The sequence below is a fragment of the Nanorana parkeri genome, unplaced genomic scaffold (genome assembly GCF_000935625.1).
Source record: "Nanorana parkeri isolate BGI_ZX_2015 unplaced genomic scaffold, ASM93562v1 scaffold185, whole genome shotgun sequence".
Taxonomy (NCBI): Eukaryota; Metazoa; Chordata; class Amphibia; order Anura; family Dicroglossidae; genus Nanorana; species Nanorana parkeri.
In genome coordinates, this window is record NW_017306453.1 from 371,187 (window position 1) to 388,649 (window position 17,463).

Genomic DNA, 17,463 nt, shown 5'->3' on the forward strand with positions numbered 1-17,463 from the left:
AAGGAAGAACATTTCCACTACTTGCCATTCACAGCTACACACTACAGCAGGAAGTGTCCTGAGTAAGATTAAAAATGCATTTCACCGTGGTGGCATAGAATATTATTCCAAAGGTTATCTGCCCTTGAACCAGCAAGGAAATTCTTTTGAAGTTCTCTACATTGGCATCATCGCTCATTCCCATCCAAGGTCTTTGGATACCATGACATCTCGTAGCTCTAGCCTGTGTGTGGCATATTTTGATAATATCCTCACAAAGAGGAAGAGGGATCTTAGATATCAAAAACCACTGACTCCCGCAGCTGGCTGATACTCTGCTGTTGGAGAGATGATTTTGGTGATCTCTATGAGTTATTGTAGATGTTAAATTTCTGTAATATTGTCATATTGATGTGTTCGAAAATCCACTGCTGCGTTTCAGACAGCGGGTCACATCTGTTCATGAAGAGTTTTTTTTCAGCTGGGTTGCAGTCGACACAACTGTTGCTAACAGGATGAAACAAAGTCTTGTCCTGAGGGAGAAAAAAAATCTAGTTCAGAATTTTACATTAAATGCTGTAGTTAAGATAATTTTATCTTTGAACTATTAATGGGACAGTAGGGCAAGGAATACATGGTGTTTGCATTGTGTTTATTACAAAATAAAACAAAACAAAAACGTGTTACAAGTGTCAGATCCAGTTTCCATATTCCTTGACTATGCATAGTCAATTATGAGCCATTAGGAGATGTAAAGAAGCAAGAAATAAATGGGTCATATCATCCTTACAAATACCCTCATGTAGCATGTTATCCTCAAAAATACCCTCATGTAGCACTGACAACTTACACCGCACATTCACATGAGTCCCTGCCCTCAAGGAGCTTACAATCTACAGTCTCTATCTGACATGCATACATACAAGGCCAATTTAAGACAGCAGCCAATTAACCTTCCAGCATGTCTTTGGAGTGTGGAAACCCACACAAGCACAGGGAGAACATGTAAACCCCTTGCAGATTGACCCCCAGTGCTGTAAGGCAGAAGTGCTAACCACTAAGCCACTTGAGCAGTGTTGCACTGAAGCCAAGAAGCAAAACTGTCCAGGGCCAAATTTGCCACTAGGCAATATAAGCTGTGGCCCAGGGTGCCATTGGCACTGGGTGCACCGCCAAGCACAGGTCTACTAAGTGTCCTCTCTCTGCAGATTGGCAGTGGGTGCCCTGTGTTGGAATGTGGCATTGAAAATCATTGCCTCTCTAGATGCATCCTCATGCAGACCCCCTGTCAAAAAGCACACTCTCCAAGTGTGTGAAACTACTATTCTCCCTTTCTCCTCAATCGTGTGACCTATCACATGACCAGAAAGATAGGAAGAAGGGAAGATTTCAGCGTGAATCCAGCCTCAATCTACCCCTAAGAACCTATTCACACAGACCCTTCTGGGTACCTGATGCAGAAAAAATCATGTATTTTGCAACATAAAAATGCATTTCAAGTACAAATGCAATTCTTTCCTATGTGGCTGGTTCACAGGTTAGTGTGAAAAGGAAACCTCATAATAGTATATGGCTCCAAGGGCCCTCATGGCAGGATCACTGAGTGTTATTTTAAACAAAACTGTAGAGTTTAAAGTACTGTAATCACAATAATATGTTACATTTTTAATTTGATTTTCCTATTTTATAGCTTTTATTTGGGGGAAAGGTTTGAATCAAACCACAAAAAGCATTAGGTGCTGTTCTTGATTTTTACTAATGTGATGAAAATCAGTTACTTAGAACAGTTCTGTGCACATAGTACTTCCATCTGGTATCCAGATTTAGTGCTTGCAGCTGTGGTGGAGTGGTTAGCGCGAAGCTGTTTCTTTAATATATGTCCCTCGGCATCCTCACGTCCTATACACAATGTATAGGACGTGAGGACTCACAGGACCAGTCTAAGAGCAAGCTGGCTTTTAGGATCGGGTGAGTATAAGTTTTTTTTTAGCACCTAGACCAAATTAGCATTTAACCCTTGCAGTGCGAGGATAGCCCCACTGTAAGGGATGAGAGAAGTTTTTATTGGAGTGCTTTTTTAACTGCAGCAGAGAAACATCACGTATCCTTCCCTGCCAGACTGGGTTGTGCCCTGCAGCAGAGCCTTTTAAAACCTCAGTACTGGATAAGCAGGACTATAAATCCTTTGGCTGGTAAAACAGCTCTATATGTATTTCTTCTGTGCCTTTAGCTGTTTTAATGGCGTTCAACTTTATCTAATAATCTGGGCATCACACAACTGTGGAATTTAAAGAGAACTCCACTTTTGTTAAGATTAGGGTTGGGCTCGATTTTCGAGCCGAACGTGAGTTCGACTTGAACATCGGCAGTTCGTGTGTTCGGTGAACACTGTGCCTTGTGAGCCCTGATTGGCTAAAGCCTTGCACCTGACCACAGGTCAGGTGAAAGACTTTGCCCAATCAGGGCACAGAGAACTGTGAGAGCCATGATTGGGCAAAGTCATGATGACTCTGCCCAGTCATGGCTCACCTGTTACAATTGTAAACAGTTGGGCGAAGCTAGCTGTCTCTGCTAGCTCCGCCCAAATGTTTATATGTTACCGGCGTCTGTCAAAATGCCATTCTGCAGCGGGTGTTCCTCGCAGGGGACAGGAAGGCGGTCGTCGTGTTTTTAAAAAAATGATGATTTCTATTTATTTTTTATTGTTTTATTTTTTATTTGATCGAGTCGTCATGGACAACACTGGACGTCGTGATTGACGCTGGATAACGTCAGTAAATCCATTTTTTTTTTTTAAATAAAAGACTTGTTTTTTTTCACATAAAGGATTTTTTCAAAAGTGTTGCCTCCTTTGTGAAACTTTTATTTAACCCTTTAGTGAATGGGTAGGGGTACAAGTACCCTTCCTCATTCACGAGGGGGGAGCGCAACCGGGTGCCCCTTTATTAAAGGGGTACCCTGATGTGAATAAGTCCCCTGCCTGCACCCCCACAACTAACGTCCCAGGGCTTGTGGGGAAGAGGCTATTGTCCCTATCGGCACGGGGACAAGGTGCTTTTCCAGGGGCCACCCTGGAAAAGCACCCACCCAGTGCTTAGGGCATATGGGGGGGGGGGGTGCTAAATGTTTCTTTAGTTTAGGAATGTCAGTTTTGCTGCAGCAGGTTCTCATACAGATCCGACACTTTACAGGCAGGTTAAGGGGTCCCCCCAGGCATGATATTTAAAGGAATTTTAAATTTTTATTGTTACCCTTTAAGTGATGTTAAAATCACTGCTCCTTTAAAAATTTTATTTTTAAAAGGTATTTTTTTTCATTGAATCCTGTCCCCCAGGGCAGTATCCGGATCGCCATACACCTTTTATGGTCAATAAATTGCATATAAGTCCTCCTAAAGGGGACATTTGATTCTCAATGTTCTACCCCTATAGACTTGCATTGAGTTCAAGTTCGAATTCAAACTTTTTGTATGTTCTAAAGTTCGAATTCAAACCGAACTCAGGCCTGTTCGGCCCATCACCAGTTAAGATAGACTTTGCATAATTGCTGCACACACCATTTCCTACTTGAGTGTCCGAGTTCTGGTATTTTTGTAAAACTGTCAAAAAGTCATATGTTGCTTCCTGGCATAATGCCTAGAGACCTAGAGACCTAGAGACCTACTTTACACCGTATATGAGATGTCATTTCCTGCTTCTGTTATTGGCTGGCTGCTTTCCTGCAAGATTTTAAAGTGACACTAAACTCAGGAGTTAAATCTTAAAAATACATTCAAGTACCTTTAACTATTAACAATAATGTATCTTATCTGTGTATCACTCAGTTGTAGATCTTTAAATAATCTCTGAATTAATCTTGACACTGTCCTTCCTTCTGGAGGGTGGCTACTTTTGTTCCCCATGGTCCCCGTGTGTGTTGTAAAGTAACCACCACTCCAAGATCACTCACATAATAGACTATAATTTCAATACATATTAGTAAACTGAACATGAGATTGTAGTCCATCATGGGAGTGATCTTGGAGTGGTGGCTACATTACAACACATACAGGGACCATGGGGAACAAAATTGGCCAACTTCCAGAAGGGAGGACAGTGTCAGCACCAATTCAGAGATGATTTGAGGATCTACAGACGAGTGATACACAAATAAGATACTGTCCATTTTTGTTAATAGTAGAAATGCATGCTAGTATCAGTATCGGTGCCAACACTGAGTATTTGGGCGAGTATTTGGGCGAGTATTTGTATTCGCCCAAATACTCCTGATGCCTATCCCAATACTGGAACTTCTGGTATCAGGAAGCCAGGTGCCCAGACATTACACGCCGCCCGGCTTCCTGATTGGCCGGGAAGCCGGCTCCATGCTCCCTCGTCAACAAGTGTAAAGACTCACAGCTCAGCTTCCTGATTGGTCGTGAAGCTGGCCAAACATGAAGCAGGGCGGGGATTCATTACCTGCCCCACAGCTTCCTGATTGTTCAGAAAGCTGGCTCCATGCATCTTCGTCACCTAATGATGAGGGAGCATGGAGATGGCTTCCTGGCCAATCAGGAAGCCGGGCGGCGAGTCATTACAGTCCACCCGGCTTCCTTAATGGGACTTCCAGTATCAGTATTCAATGTCGGCGAGTAGCACAAAAAAAATATATAGGTACTCCTACTCGTTACCGAAAAACTGGTATTGGTGCATCCCTAGTTAATAGTTAAGGTACTTTGATGCATTTTTACGATTTAACTCCTGAGTTTAGTGTCACTTTAAATAAATGTCCCTTTGAAGTTAAGGTGCTCATAGAGTCAAGTCATTGTGAGAACGATCAGTACACTAATACAAACACTTCTAAAGGTTAACTGTATTTTTTCATCAGTGGAGAAAGTAATTAAAAGACATAAATCTTACAGTTTTAAACAGTGGCATTACTCTAAGATTTTCTATTAGAATTAGCCTTACATGCAAATCCATAACACATTTCTTTTTGCAGTGCTTTTACTATGCAGATTAGTGATTTGGCCAACAGGTCACTCCAGATTGTGTTCCTATAATATGCTACCTCATCGCATCTCATGAATTGCCGCTTGGAAGACTTGAAATGATCGTAAACAGTTTAATGTGGACTGCTAATGTGCGTTCCATATAACTTGGCTATAATAATGTGTCCTTGTAATAACGATGTAAATACTTCCCAAGTAATTGGATATGATTATGCAGCAGTTAAAATGCATAACATTCTGTTTTTGTAATTTGAAGATAGATAGCTTATTTGTGATTCCAGTCATCATTGCAGTTTTGAAGTAACTGTATTTCTCATGTGTTTTCTGACATTTATTTTATGTGCTTGTCACTATGTTAACATGAATGTTCTGACTTGGTATTTTATTAGCCAAAATGTTATGTTAAGGTAGATACCAGTGTACAAAAATATGCAAACATTCTACATAATATGGCTGTATAAAGTCATAGCAAGCAATCAGAACTCAACTCTTACAACTTAAAGGAGAACTATGGGGTTAAGGCTTTTCCCCATAGTTCTCCTAAGGGTAACGGGAGGACACAAACTAGCGTCCTCCCGTCACCCTAGGCTCAGTATACCGCGAGCTGTAGCTCGCGGTATACTGAGACGCCGCAGCTGAAGCGGATCCCGACAATTGTGCCGGGATCCGCCCAGCTGCGTGAATGACAGCTGGCTCTGCCTATCTAGAGGCATAGCCAGCTGTACCCGCCCCCTCCCCCATCCGTTCCGCCAGTCACTGCTGGAGGATCGGAGCGGGGAGGGGGGAATCCAGCCCCTCCCCTGTCACGGCAGAGAGCCGTGACAGGATCGAGAGGTGAGCGAACGCCGGTATATGTTCGCTCACCTCCCGATCTACTGAGCCGACCTGTGACAGTCTCATTGTCACAGGTAGGCTAGAACTATGAGGTGAGTGAAAAACACTCACCTCATAGTTCTCCTTTAATTGGTTGCTACAGGATATTTACAGTGATTTACCAGGCCAATTCAATTAATGAGGTAGCAGATATGAGCATCACTGTTGCAGTTTAGAGAGCAACAACACATTGTGCTATGGTTTAATAGGTTCAAGCTTCTTTGATGTCCGTTAAAGAGATCTTCATGCATGCTGTAGGGTGCTTTAACAGTGCTAAAGTGCAGTAAGAGTAAGGATCTTTGCAGCAGGCATCATGCTACCAGTGCGTTAAGGCAATGGAGGTGCCTATAATACAGAAAGTAGAAGGATTGTGGTTTTTGATTGAGAACAAGTTTATTAAAGCAGAAGTAAGGGCGAAATCTCAGGATCTCGATGATATGTGACAACATATATGACTGAACTTACTCTTATGACTATGAACAGTGGTGCTTATTGCTGTGACCCAGCCCTTGCTCCATAGAAGCTCAGACCTTCTTCCACTGCTCCACAATAACACTTAAAGTGATATTAAAGTCAAAATGTTTTTAAGCTATTTCAAATGCTGATGAAATCACTTACAATGGATGCTGCTTCTTGATATTTAAAAGTCCCCTGAGCTCTGGCCTTGATATCCTGTTTTAGGGTGGCTGGGGCCACCCTTGTGTTTACTAGTAAGCTGTGTGTGTCTCCACAAACATACAAGCAAAACAAGGCAAGCCACTCCCCGCTCCTCCTTCCTCCCTCCGCCCTTATCCAGATTTCTAGATGGATGGCTGTTTGAGACTGTGCTTTCCCTTGTACTGGACAGGAAGCTCAGGGCAGCCGAGCTGAGAGAGCTGGAGCCAGCATGCAGTGTAAGTAATTGAATCGGCTCTTGAAATAGCTTAAAAAACGTTTAACTTTATTTCACTTTCATTAATGTTTCAGTTTGCATGCTGCTATAATCATAGGCCTCATGTATTAAATTCATAAATGTTCTGCATTGCAATGTTTTAAAAACTGAAGGCATTGCCTATTTCATAGAAAAAGTATGTTGCCCATGAATAATTCTAGCTGTTTCCAAATTTCTCATATGTAGATCAGATAGGGCTGACATCTAATTGGACGATATGAGCACACCTCTGGATTCATTTGTCCTAATCTTCAAAATGAACCTATCTATGTGCAAATTGCAACCTTGAAACTATCAAATACTGTGTGATTCTATTCAGCTGGCCTTCCAATCAGTTTTGTTCTTTGTACAATTTATTGTGTTCATTATAATATTCCTGGAGAAAGGACCTGACCTGATCCCTGCACATAATGTACACATAAAAGAGAATAAATCTTGTCATTTAGCATCCTCCCACAGAATACAATTACTATTCTATAGAGTGGATTTAATGATGATTGCTTTATGTAATGTGTCATTGTTACATAAAGCTACAAATGGGTTATATAGCATGATACAGTTAGTATATGCCACTTACTATTATCAGCAACTTAATGAGCATGTAATGTGTTGGCTTTCACCCGCTTTTAATCTTTACTCCAACACTACAAGGAATGTGAGGTTTATTCCTATTCAATTTTCATATAATGATTAAGGATGAGACAGATAAGCAATCCAACTAAAGTAACCCACTACGGTACTGATTTCTGAGGTTAAAATCTACTACATAATCTGTCATTCTGCTATGAGCTAGTAAAGCCCATCTATCTAAAAATTAGAGTAAGCTCTAAAAGGACTGGAGGCAGGAATGTTTCAAAAAGCAGCACAGGGGGCATCTGACTGTCATTGTTGTATAAGCACAAGAGGTCTTTACTAACAAAATGATGTTGTCATTAAAATCTGTTCATTATAATTCTAACAGATCTGGGTCTGTTATTCTTCTAAGGTATCACAGCATCACAGTAAAACTCTTACAGTCATCGTTGGTGAATTATCCCCTACTGGGAAAACATCCTCTGACATTTTCTCTGTATGTAACAAAAGGGTGGTAAAATGATATTTACAATATATGATTACAGCAACAATGATGTGCAACAGTTAACCTTCAATACAGGAGGATGAAGTATCACAGCCCCTCATGTAATTAGTCAGATATACTTTAAAATCACACAATTTGTATTTAAAACTTTAAAAAAACATAGAGACTAGCTAAGTTGAGCTCTCCTTTTGATACAGCTTGTATATAGACCCTCTAACTCAGGGGTGCCCAATCAGTTCACAAAAGCAATGCTGGTAGATTGCTGTGCACACAGGGCTGGCACAACACTGGCACTCAAAAAGTGTACTGCCAAAATCCGATGGGGATATTAAAGATTTCCTATGCCAATCAGTGAGCAGATACCACTGCCAATCAGTGAGCAAGTGGGAATATGACCTGTTATATCTCCACCCCCTCCTGAAACTCTACCGCTGCCACACCAGAGTAGACTTTTCAAATGATCAGCTCAATAAGTTGGTAGATCTCATTGAGCTGGTCATTTGAAAAGTGGATTGTAACCCAAAAAAGTGCGGGCCCCCCTGCTCTAACTGGTCACTGATCCAAAACTATGCACATAAAGAAGTCTGTCCTACTTTCTTGATCTGCAAAAACTGCTCCAGATCAGTGACTCAGGAACTTTAACATTAGGTAACTAGAATTTTCAGAAGGTCAGCATAACTGCCAGGCAACACGCAGTTTAAAAAGGAAGTCAGCAATGGTAGTCCTCATATTACTCTCATGAAGTGTTTCTTTAAAGTAAGTCATAATTAACCTTACTTAATTAAACCACAAATACTTTCTATGATGATAACATTATCATGACAAAAATGTTTCCCCATTCAGCTCTTAAAGTCATCAGATTAAATAAATTCCCACATCGGATTAAATACATATGCACAAAACATTCTACAATTAATTAAAGCAGGTAAACCAGACATCTTGATTTGATAATATTCTTTAGGTAAATGTAATGCATAGTTGCAGTATCAATACAAGAAATATACTATATTACCAAAAGTATTGGGACACCCTTCCAAATCATTGTATTCAGGTGTTCTGTGAAATTACTTGCTGCTAAATATTCCACGGTCAACTGTTAGTGGTATAATAACAAAGTGGAAGCAACTGGGAAGCAGAATGGTCAAACGTTCACATGGACACACTCCTAAACCTTGTGGGCAGCCTTCCCAGAAGAGTTGAAGCTGTTATAGCTGCAGAGAGTGGGCCAACTAAATATTGAACCCTACGGACTAAGACTGGCATGCCATTAAAGTTCACGTGCGTGTAAAGGCAGGTGTCCCAATACTTTTGGTAATATAGAGTATATCACCCTCTAAATCAAACATATAGAGCCATGTCATAGGTTACCTCTTAAAGACTGAATATAGTGTTAACCCTAAATGCATTACTTTATATTAGAAAAACCAAAATAGCTAAATTAAATGTCCTACATAAACAATTCCACTAGATCTGTTAGGCATATGTCATCAAACATGATTTGCGTGACAAAAACATAGAAGTGAACCAAACTGAATAAACCAAGTGGAAAAATATGATCTCACCAAGTCAAAGAAAGAGGCCCGACAGGTGGGCCCTGGGAGCGGAATAGCATGTTCTACGCATATCACAGACCATACTCTAACTATCATGTCATGGTATTCAAAGCTTTCCATGAAAAACCACATTCAAGTAGCACTACACATTTTTATTGATATCAGCGTACTCCTCAACAAATCCGGTGGTGTAGTAAGTACTAATGTATACTGGAAATCTATATGAAATCAACATACTCCCTATATTTTATCATGGTGGAGACTGTGATTCAATTGTAGAATGATTGGTTATTGAATATTAGACTTATTCAAAAAAAGAGCCATGACATTGATAAAGGAATTATTTTAAGAATTTCCATAAAGTATTTTATTCCTTTTAAGTAAGGGACCTTTATCTTTGTAACAGCTGGTATGAGGGTAGGGGAAAGGCAAACAGGGCAACTGACCAGGGCCTCTAGTCTCTGATTCAGTCCCAGAGGTTGCCAGGGATCTGAGTTTTAGCACTCTTCCTTCAGTTGGGTGTAGACATAAATGTGCTATGGCATACAATGCAGTTCTATCAACACTAATGGAAGGATACAATCAAGTAGCTTTTTGCACATTCTGTCTTGCTTGTTTATGAAGAAGGTTGACCTCAGAGACAGGGGTTCACTCAATGTCATTTATGTTCATGTAGACGTTAGTACTTCCATGCCCATGCCCAATAAAAGTTTAATCTAATTAAATTAATTTAATGTTGCAAATTTGCAATACTTTTTAAGTATTTATTTTCTTAATGACTGTGTTGGGTTTATGAACACTAATAATGCTGTTAATTGGTAATTGTTCCACTTAAAATATATACGCACATAAGTGGCAAATATATTAAAGCGTAACCACATCTATTTAATATCTAAACTCTACCTAATTGGTTTTCAATGGGGACCATATGCTCTGTACTCATTCATGAAATTGGGAATAAAGAAAACTTTGTAGCGTGTGTTTTTTGTGTGAGCTGCATCCCTGACTCTCTGTATGTGTTTCAAACATGTAAATCAACATATAAAAAGGGTGCCTCATGGTTTTTCTATCAATACATAAATGCACACACATTATGCACTCCAATACATCAGGCATGCCAACCTGAAATAACTCATTTCAGGGAGGTGCCCTCCCCCCCTCCACCCCATCCAATTGGGGAGAGGGCATCTTCCAGAAATTATGGCAGATAGCAGAGATGCTAATGCTTCCCTTGCTATCTGCTGTGTTTTGTGTTTGTTTTTTTGTATTCTGACAGCTTCGACTGTCAGAGTAAAAACAAAAAACAAAACAACAGACAATATAGGCATGAATAGCTAGATTGCTATTGGCTGTTTCAATGTGCAATAGCCAATAGCAGGCTCGTTATTGCTACTGCCCACTGCTGCTCTCAATCAGGAGCTGATGGAGAACCTTAAGACCACCTCTGCTGATTGACAACAGCAGAGGGCGGGTGCAATAGCCAGCCTGCTATTCGCTATTGCAAATTGAAATAGCCAATAGCAACCTAGCTATTCATTTTCATGCTGTCTTTTTTTTTCTTTGATGGCGGCCGGCGGCTCTGATGTCAGGATAAAAAAAAAAAAAACAGACAGCAGGGAAAGGGTTACTCTGCTACATAGAACAGATCAAACCTTTCTGGGATAAAATGTTTCTATTCAGGAGAGTTGAGATGTCTGAATACATGAACATGTCAGTGAAAAATGGGTAAATTTTCTATTAACCGTTGCTGTAGGGCTACCTGGCACTGCAAGGGTTACGTGCTTGTTTTGGTCTAGGAGTGAAAATAAAAAAGTTATACTCACCCGATCCTCCGAGCCAGCTTGCCCTTAGACCGGACCCTGGAGCGTCTCTCCCCCTCTGCTGCAGCGGTCTAAGGATCCTCGAGCCATCACTTTCTATACACAGTGTATTGGACATACTGTAAGGACACCGATGGACATTCTATTGCAGGTGCAGGAGTGGAGACAGGCTACAGGGACTGCTGTCACAGCTGGCCGGCTCAGAGGATAACTTTGTTATTTTCCTCCCTCGACTAAAATGATCAGTTAACCCTTGCAGTGCGTGTGGGTAGCCCCCCTGAAAGGGTAAATAAAAAGGGACCTGTAGTTCTCTTTAACAACACAAGGACTCACAGGAACGTAGTTTAAAATGATTGATCCGTATACCACAGCATAGATACGTGTGTCTTAACTCACATAACATCAAGAACTTTGAAAACGTTCCTCACTGGGAGGAACTGAAGTTCACAAATGATTTACTAACACTTCTGCAAGATTAAACAAAATCCTAAAAATATGACCTGTTGTTGGCACAATTAAACACTGATATAAATTTGCGAGTTTGCATGACGATGAACACAAGCAGGTTAAACACACAAACCTGTTCTAGTTTCCTGCACCTTTTTACCCTGTGTAAGTAGTTAGTGACAATGGTACCTCTTTTTAAATGTAGCTCACAAGTGCATAACCTCACTGATCTGAAATGTAACAAGCCAGAGACAGGCTCCTTCAAAATCCAGTTCAAACTTGAAAGGATCCTATTTTATTTGTACACAATTCAGCTATTTATTCATTTATTACAAGTATTTATATAGCGCTGACAATTTATACATTGCTTTACATAGTTGCACATTCACATCAGTCCCTGCCCTTGAGGATCTTACAATCTAAGGTCCCTATCTCACATGCATACATACAGGGCCAATTTAGACCAGAGCCAATTAACCTTCCAGCATGTCTTTGGAGTGTGGGAGGAAACCCACGCAAGCACAAAGAGAAAATGCTAACTCCTTGCAGATAGTTGATGCTGAGCCTGCTCAGTATCGATATTTCTACTGAACAATTCGTTTCTGGGGTCAAATTAAGGTATGATTTAATGTGCCTTTTTTGGTTATTGAATATTGAAAGCTAAGGTCCAGGGATATATATTAATTCATGTATCTCTGTACTTAACACTACTTAATACTTACAAATACTTAAAATGTATTTATTTTTTATGCAAATGGAATTCATTTGACTTGGTATCAGCCCCTTGCCGTCACTGTACAGCAGAGCTCAGAGAGGGGAGGGAGAAACCGTGCAAGGAACCAAAGCAGGTGTATTGCAGTTCAAGGAGCATGCCAATAGGATGAAAAGCGCCAGATTTATACAAGAGCTCATCAGGGTACTGATTCTTGTTTTCCTGCCCAATGACAGTGAGGGCAAAGAGGGGACCTCTAGGTGGAAATAAAACTGCAGCAGAAAAAGTTTAGGTCACCTTCCTTGCCACTCAAGACTGTACTGTGTGGCAAACCTCAGGTGTTGATTGACAAATACAATTCCTTTTGGCAGGTAAAAAAGCTCTTTTATATGCTTTGTTTTGTCTGCACATTCATCTGTTTGCCTTAAGTTCAGCTTTAAGTATGTTTTATAAACCTAATAATGTTGTAGCTTGTAGCGTGGGTTGTCATGGTCTGCCAACTCAAGATGATGACTACAGAACTGCTAGAGCCACTTTAGGCCAGGGCAAGTAAAGGAGATGGCTGACTGCTCTGAGATCTGAAGTAGGTGGTATAGGAGGAATTGGGAGGCCAAGGGACATGTTTGGCAAAATACGTTTTGAAAGTAAAGTTATTCTTTGAAGTCGATAAACTGTGAATTTGATAGTTCTTTGATAAAAATGAATGTGTTCTCACTGGTTATGCTGATACAAATTGCCCCAACAATAACCTTGGTTTGATTTTCATGCTGCCAAGAAGTGTATAAAGATTTATTTATATGTCCATTTCCTTAAATATAAAGGCTTATAAATTAGAAAATTTTAGTAAAGCGTTGAAAGACAAGCATCTGTCAGACTGGCTGTGTTAATAAATATTTAAGGAGCCTATTTATGTGTGGCAAGCAACCCTGAGAACTGAATGACTTCACTAATTACATTTTTAAAGCACATCAGCATATTATTTTGAGCACTAATCAATTCTCTGACACAAGTTTTACAGTATCCGTGAGAGCAATTGCAATTTACTTTTTTATGCTTTTATTTTATTATTTTGTCATGCAGAGAAATGATGAATTCAGAAAGTTGATTTCATGTGAAGGGTACATAATAGCAGAACATCTTTTGTAACATGTTTAACAAAAAAAAGCAGTGCAAGATAAAATTAAAATAATGTTACTTATGGTAGATGTGTCACTAACCGAAAGCTTCTAATACCCAGGGAAGGTAGTCTTATTCCACAATATGAATTAGGGGCAAGACTTATGATGGCCATTGCAGATAGGTGAAGTTAGGAACCTACGTGCAGACATCTCTTCTATTGTCTTCAAGAGTTATGTGAAGTTAAAAGCTTAGTTACCGCTGTGAACACAAAACCCTACAGCTAAAATACATGCCAGTGTGCACATGTAGTATAAAGAGTAAGCTTTGAGTGCTAGGCAACCGATCTGTCCAGTTTACATTCATTGTAACTGCTCATCGACTGTGTTTGGTACTTTTCACAGAGGTCTGCAATAGCACCCAACAAGCCAACATGTTTATCTTAGCGGAGGGTTCCCTTAAAGAAGAACTCTGGCCATTTTAAAAATTAACCCTTGCAGCGAGACTACCCCGCACTGGCAAGGGTTAAGTGCTCATTTTGGTCTCTGGGCTACATTGAAAAAGATATACTCACCTGATCCTCAGTCATGCCTGTCTGCTAGGCCTTTTCTCCCCTGGGCTGTGGCAGTCTAAGTACTGCCGACTTCATCACATTTCATTCAAGTCCACTGCGGGACCGAGGATCGGGTGAGTGTATCTTTTTTTATTCTGGCTTCTAGATCAAAAAGAGCCCATAACCTTTGCAGTGCAGGGGTAGCCCAACTGCAAAGGTTCATTTTTCAAATGTCCGGAGTTCTTCTTTAAGATTTCACCAAACAAGAATAATTAGGCGACCATACCATCTACTATCAATGTGCATACTCACTGATACATATGACACATTTTCGCTAAGGGCAGAATAATTCATCTCCCCTTACTTCCTGGAACTCTGACCATGCGCATCATCTCAGGGGAGGAAAAATGACTTTTCCTCCCGAGATCTCACAAGATTTTTTAGTTTACAGGTGAGATTTCCAAGGAAGGCACTGGTGGTGTAGCCTTCCCAGGATTCATCTTCTCAGGATTACATCACCAGTGCCTCACTCAAAGAGGAAGTTGAAAAATAGTCATTGTAAGTAAAAGCAAAATATGTTTATTTAACTAATGAATGTAAGCTGATCAGACATCCCAACGCTCCCGGACGTTCCGGGAGTCTCCTGTTATTAGATAGCGGCTCTCGGCCGCCCAGGGAGAGATAAATATTTTCTCCTGGAAAGGTTTACTCTGCTTGATCTAGCAGAGCAAACCTTTCCCTGCTGTCTGTTTTTTTTTTAATTTTTTCATTATTCTGATATTAGAGCCAACGACCGCAGTCAGAGTAAAAAAAAAAGCAAAAAAAAAAACAGCATAGAAATGAATAGCTTGATTGCTATTGACTATTTCAATTTGCAATAGCAGACTAGCTATTGCACCCAGCCACTGCTCCTGTCAATCAGCAGAGGTGGACCTGAAGTTCTCCATCAGGTCCTCCTCCTGCTGATTGACAGTAGTGATGGGCTCAGGCGTGTTCGCAGCTCCACATGCCGAGCCCGCCAGGAAGCTGACAGCGCCGCAGCGCCAATCACAGGTACTGAGACATCATCCCGGTCCGCAGCTGCAAAGATCGGGATATGTCTCAGTGCCTGTGATTGGCGCTGTGGCGATGTCCGCTTCCTGGCGGGCTCGGCACGTGGAGCTGCGAACACGCCCAAGCCCATCACTAATTGACAGCAGCAGAGGCCAGGTGCAAAAGACAGCTTGCTTTTGCAAATTGAAATAGTCAATAGCAATATAGCTATTCATTCCTATATTCCTATGCTGTTTTTTATTTTTATTCTGATGGCAGCAGCTGTCAGAATACTTAAAAAAACAACAAAAAACTGCAGATAGCACGGGAAGCAATAGCTACTTTGCTATCTGTCATCATTTCAGGGGGGTGCTCTTCAACGGGGGGACAGAGGGCACATCCCTGAAATGAGAAGGGCACCTCCCTGAAATTACTTTTTTCAGGTTGGGATCCCTGGGCGATTATATACAGTATAGCATGCAGAGCTGCATGCTGGTGTGATTTTTAGTGAAAGGGGTTAAAGCACTATGTAATGTGTCCGTGGTATATAACTACAGTATATGAAAAAAATGATTATCTCCTTTGTGTTACCTCTTAAGAGAGAAAGGTTTTTTTAATAATACATTTAATTAACTTTACCTTTCTATAGCTCCAGTGCTGATTGCCCTTCATTCCATGACAGTCATAAAGGGTGACAGGACTATTACGAGAAATAGCATCGAAGCAGAATTTTCTTGTGTGAAGCGGTTCCCCGGGACGGATGTCCTCTCTCCATCCAAAGGTGAAGAGCTGTAGAACAACATTATATATCGTTACTACAATGACAACAATTACGGAGGCACTTTAGCTGCTATCTGGATAGCACTTTCCAAAACTGAAAGCCTATACTTCACAATATGTATTAATAGATTTCTGTAGACTGCTTCTGTTGGAGACCTAATTTCCCAATGCTGCTTTTACAAGATGCAGTGTCTATATTACATCAGCTTTAATAACAACAGTACATTTGTTAAAGCCTAACTGAACTTTTAGTTTAATTTAGCTAAATACATTCCAGGTGCTTCAAAACAAAAAAAGTTTGTTTTCTTTAGCAAGCATCCACAGCCTGAGTAGCAAAGCCTGTCCATAGCCAGCACGCTGCAGAAAATTAAACTTTCTTTCTGTGTGGAAGCAGTGGTTTCTCTGCAGAGGCCAAACCACTCAGTCAGACCTAAAGCTCTCTAATCGCGCAGGGAGGAAGAGCTTCACTGAATGTAGTGCTATTGGTCTGACTCAACAGGGGATGGACTACAATCTCACGTTTAGTTTACTGATTTGTATTGAGATTGTAGTCCATCACGTGAGTGAGCTTGGAGTAGTGGCTACTTTACAACACACACAGGGACCATAGAGAACAAAAGTAGCCACCCTCCAGAAGGAAGGACAAATTCAGAGATGATTTGAGGATCTACAGCTGAGTGATACACAAATAAGATACATTTTTGTTAATAGTTAAGGCACTTGAATGCATTTTTAATATTTATAAAATAATGTTATGCATCCCATGTACGCTGGGCAATAATGGTGCAGTTTATTTTTACAGATCCCCAAGCTTTCAGCTTAAGAAGTAGAGGAAACATTTTTTTCTTTTTTATATATATTTTTCTGTTCTAACTAAAATAGAATATTGCTTTATTTTGTTAAAGGCATTCCTTCATATTTCAGACATGAACTGTCAAATATGTCTTAGTCAGGTTGATTTATAAAACGTTAGCTGAACAACAATAATTTTCCCTTCATTTTTTTTCTTTTTTTGCTATTAAGATGATATTTGGTTGGCACAGGATTTGGCAAGACTAGATACTTAAGTCATATATCTCAATGTGCTTTGTCTAACTGTGGACCATGAAGTCCATTTGTAAAGCACTGCATCATCAGCCTTTCAAATACCATTGCACTATATCTCCCATGCTGTGCCTGAATATATGGCGCTACCTTTATAAACATGCACAGCATAGTGCAGTGTGTGATGTCCAGTGGTAGTGCTTTTTAGACACTTAATGCTTAGTTTCCTTTATAAAGGAGTCGATAGGTGGTGTACTGATATAGTGGTAGAAACATACATTGTACTGTATATACTGTAACTGTACCCCATAAGCTTGTTTTAGTTGTGAATTTAGGCCAAAGGAGCTAAAAGTCCCGTTCTTGTATAGAAAGGGGAGGACTTTTTTTTACTATAGTTCTATGTACCAGATTACTGTTGAATCGGCTTTTATTAGGTGATGTGTTTACATGTCAATATTAGGGATAAGCAAATCTGTCTGGGTTTGGTTCATGAACAGTTTTGTAAATGTTGCTCAATTCCCCACTATGAAAACTTTGTGGCTAACCCGTGTGAAG

The 17,463-nt window shown here is 40.3% G+C and overlaps 1 protein-coding gene across 2 annotated transcripts in view; it reads right to left on the reverse strand.

Moving 5' to 3' along the window:
• Positions 1 to 6: 6 nt before the first annotated feature.
• GALNTL6 (polypeptide N-acetylgalactosaminyltransferase-like 6) overlaps positions 7 to 17,463 on the reverse strand; it is a 996,922-nt gene continuing 979,465 nt past the window's right edge. For both annotated transcript variants that reach the window (XM_018555137.1, XM_018555136.1), the window contains 2 exons: positions 15,724 to 15,873; positions 7 to 512 (listed from right to left, as the gene is read on the reverse strand). In XM_018555137.1, the coding sequence (XP_018410639.1) occupies positions 345 to 512; positions 15,724 to 15,873 (318 nt within the window). In that variant the 3' untranslated portion in view covers positions 7 to 344. The remainder of the gene's footprint in view (positions 513 to 15,723; positions 15,874 to 17,463) is intronic.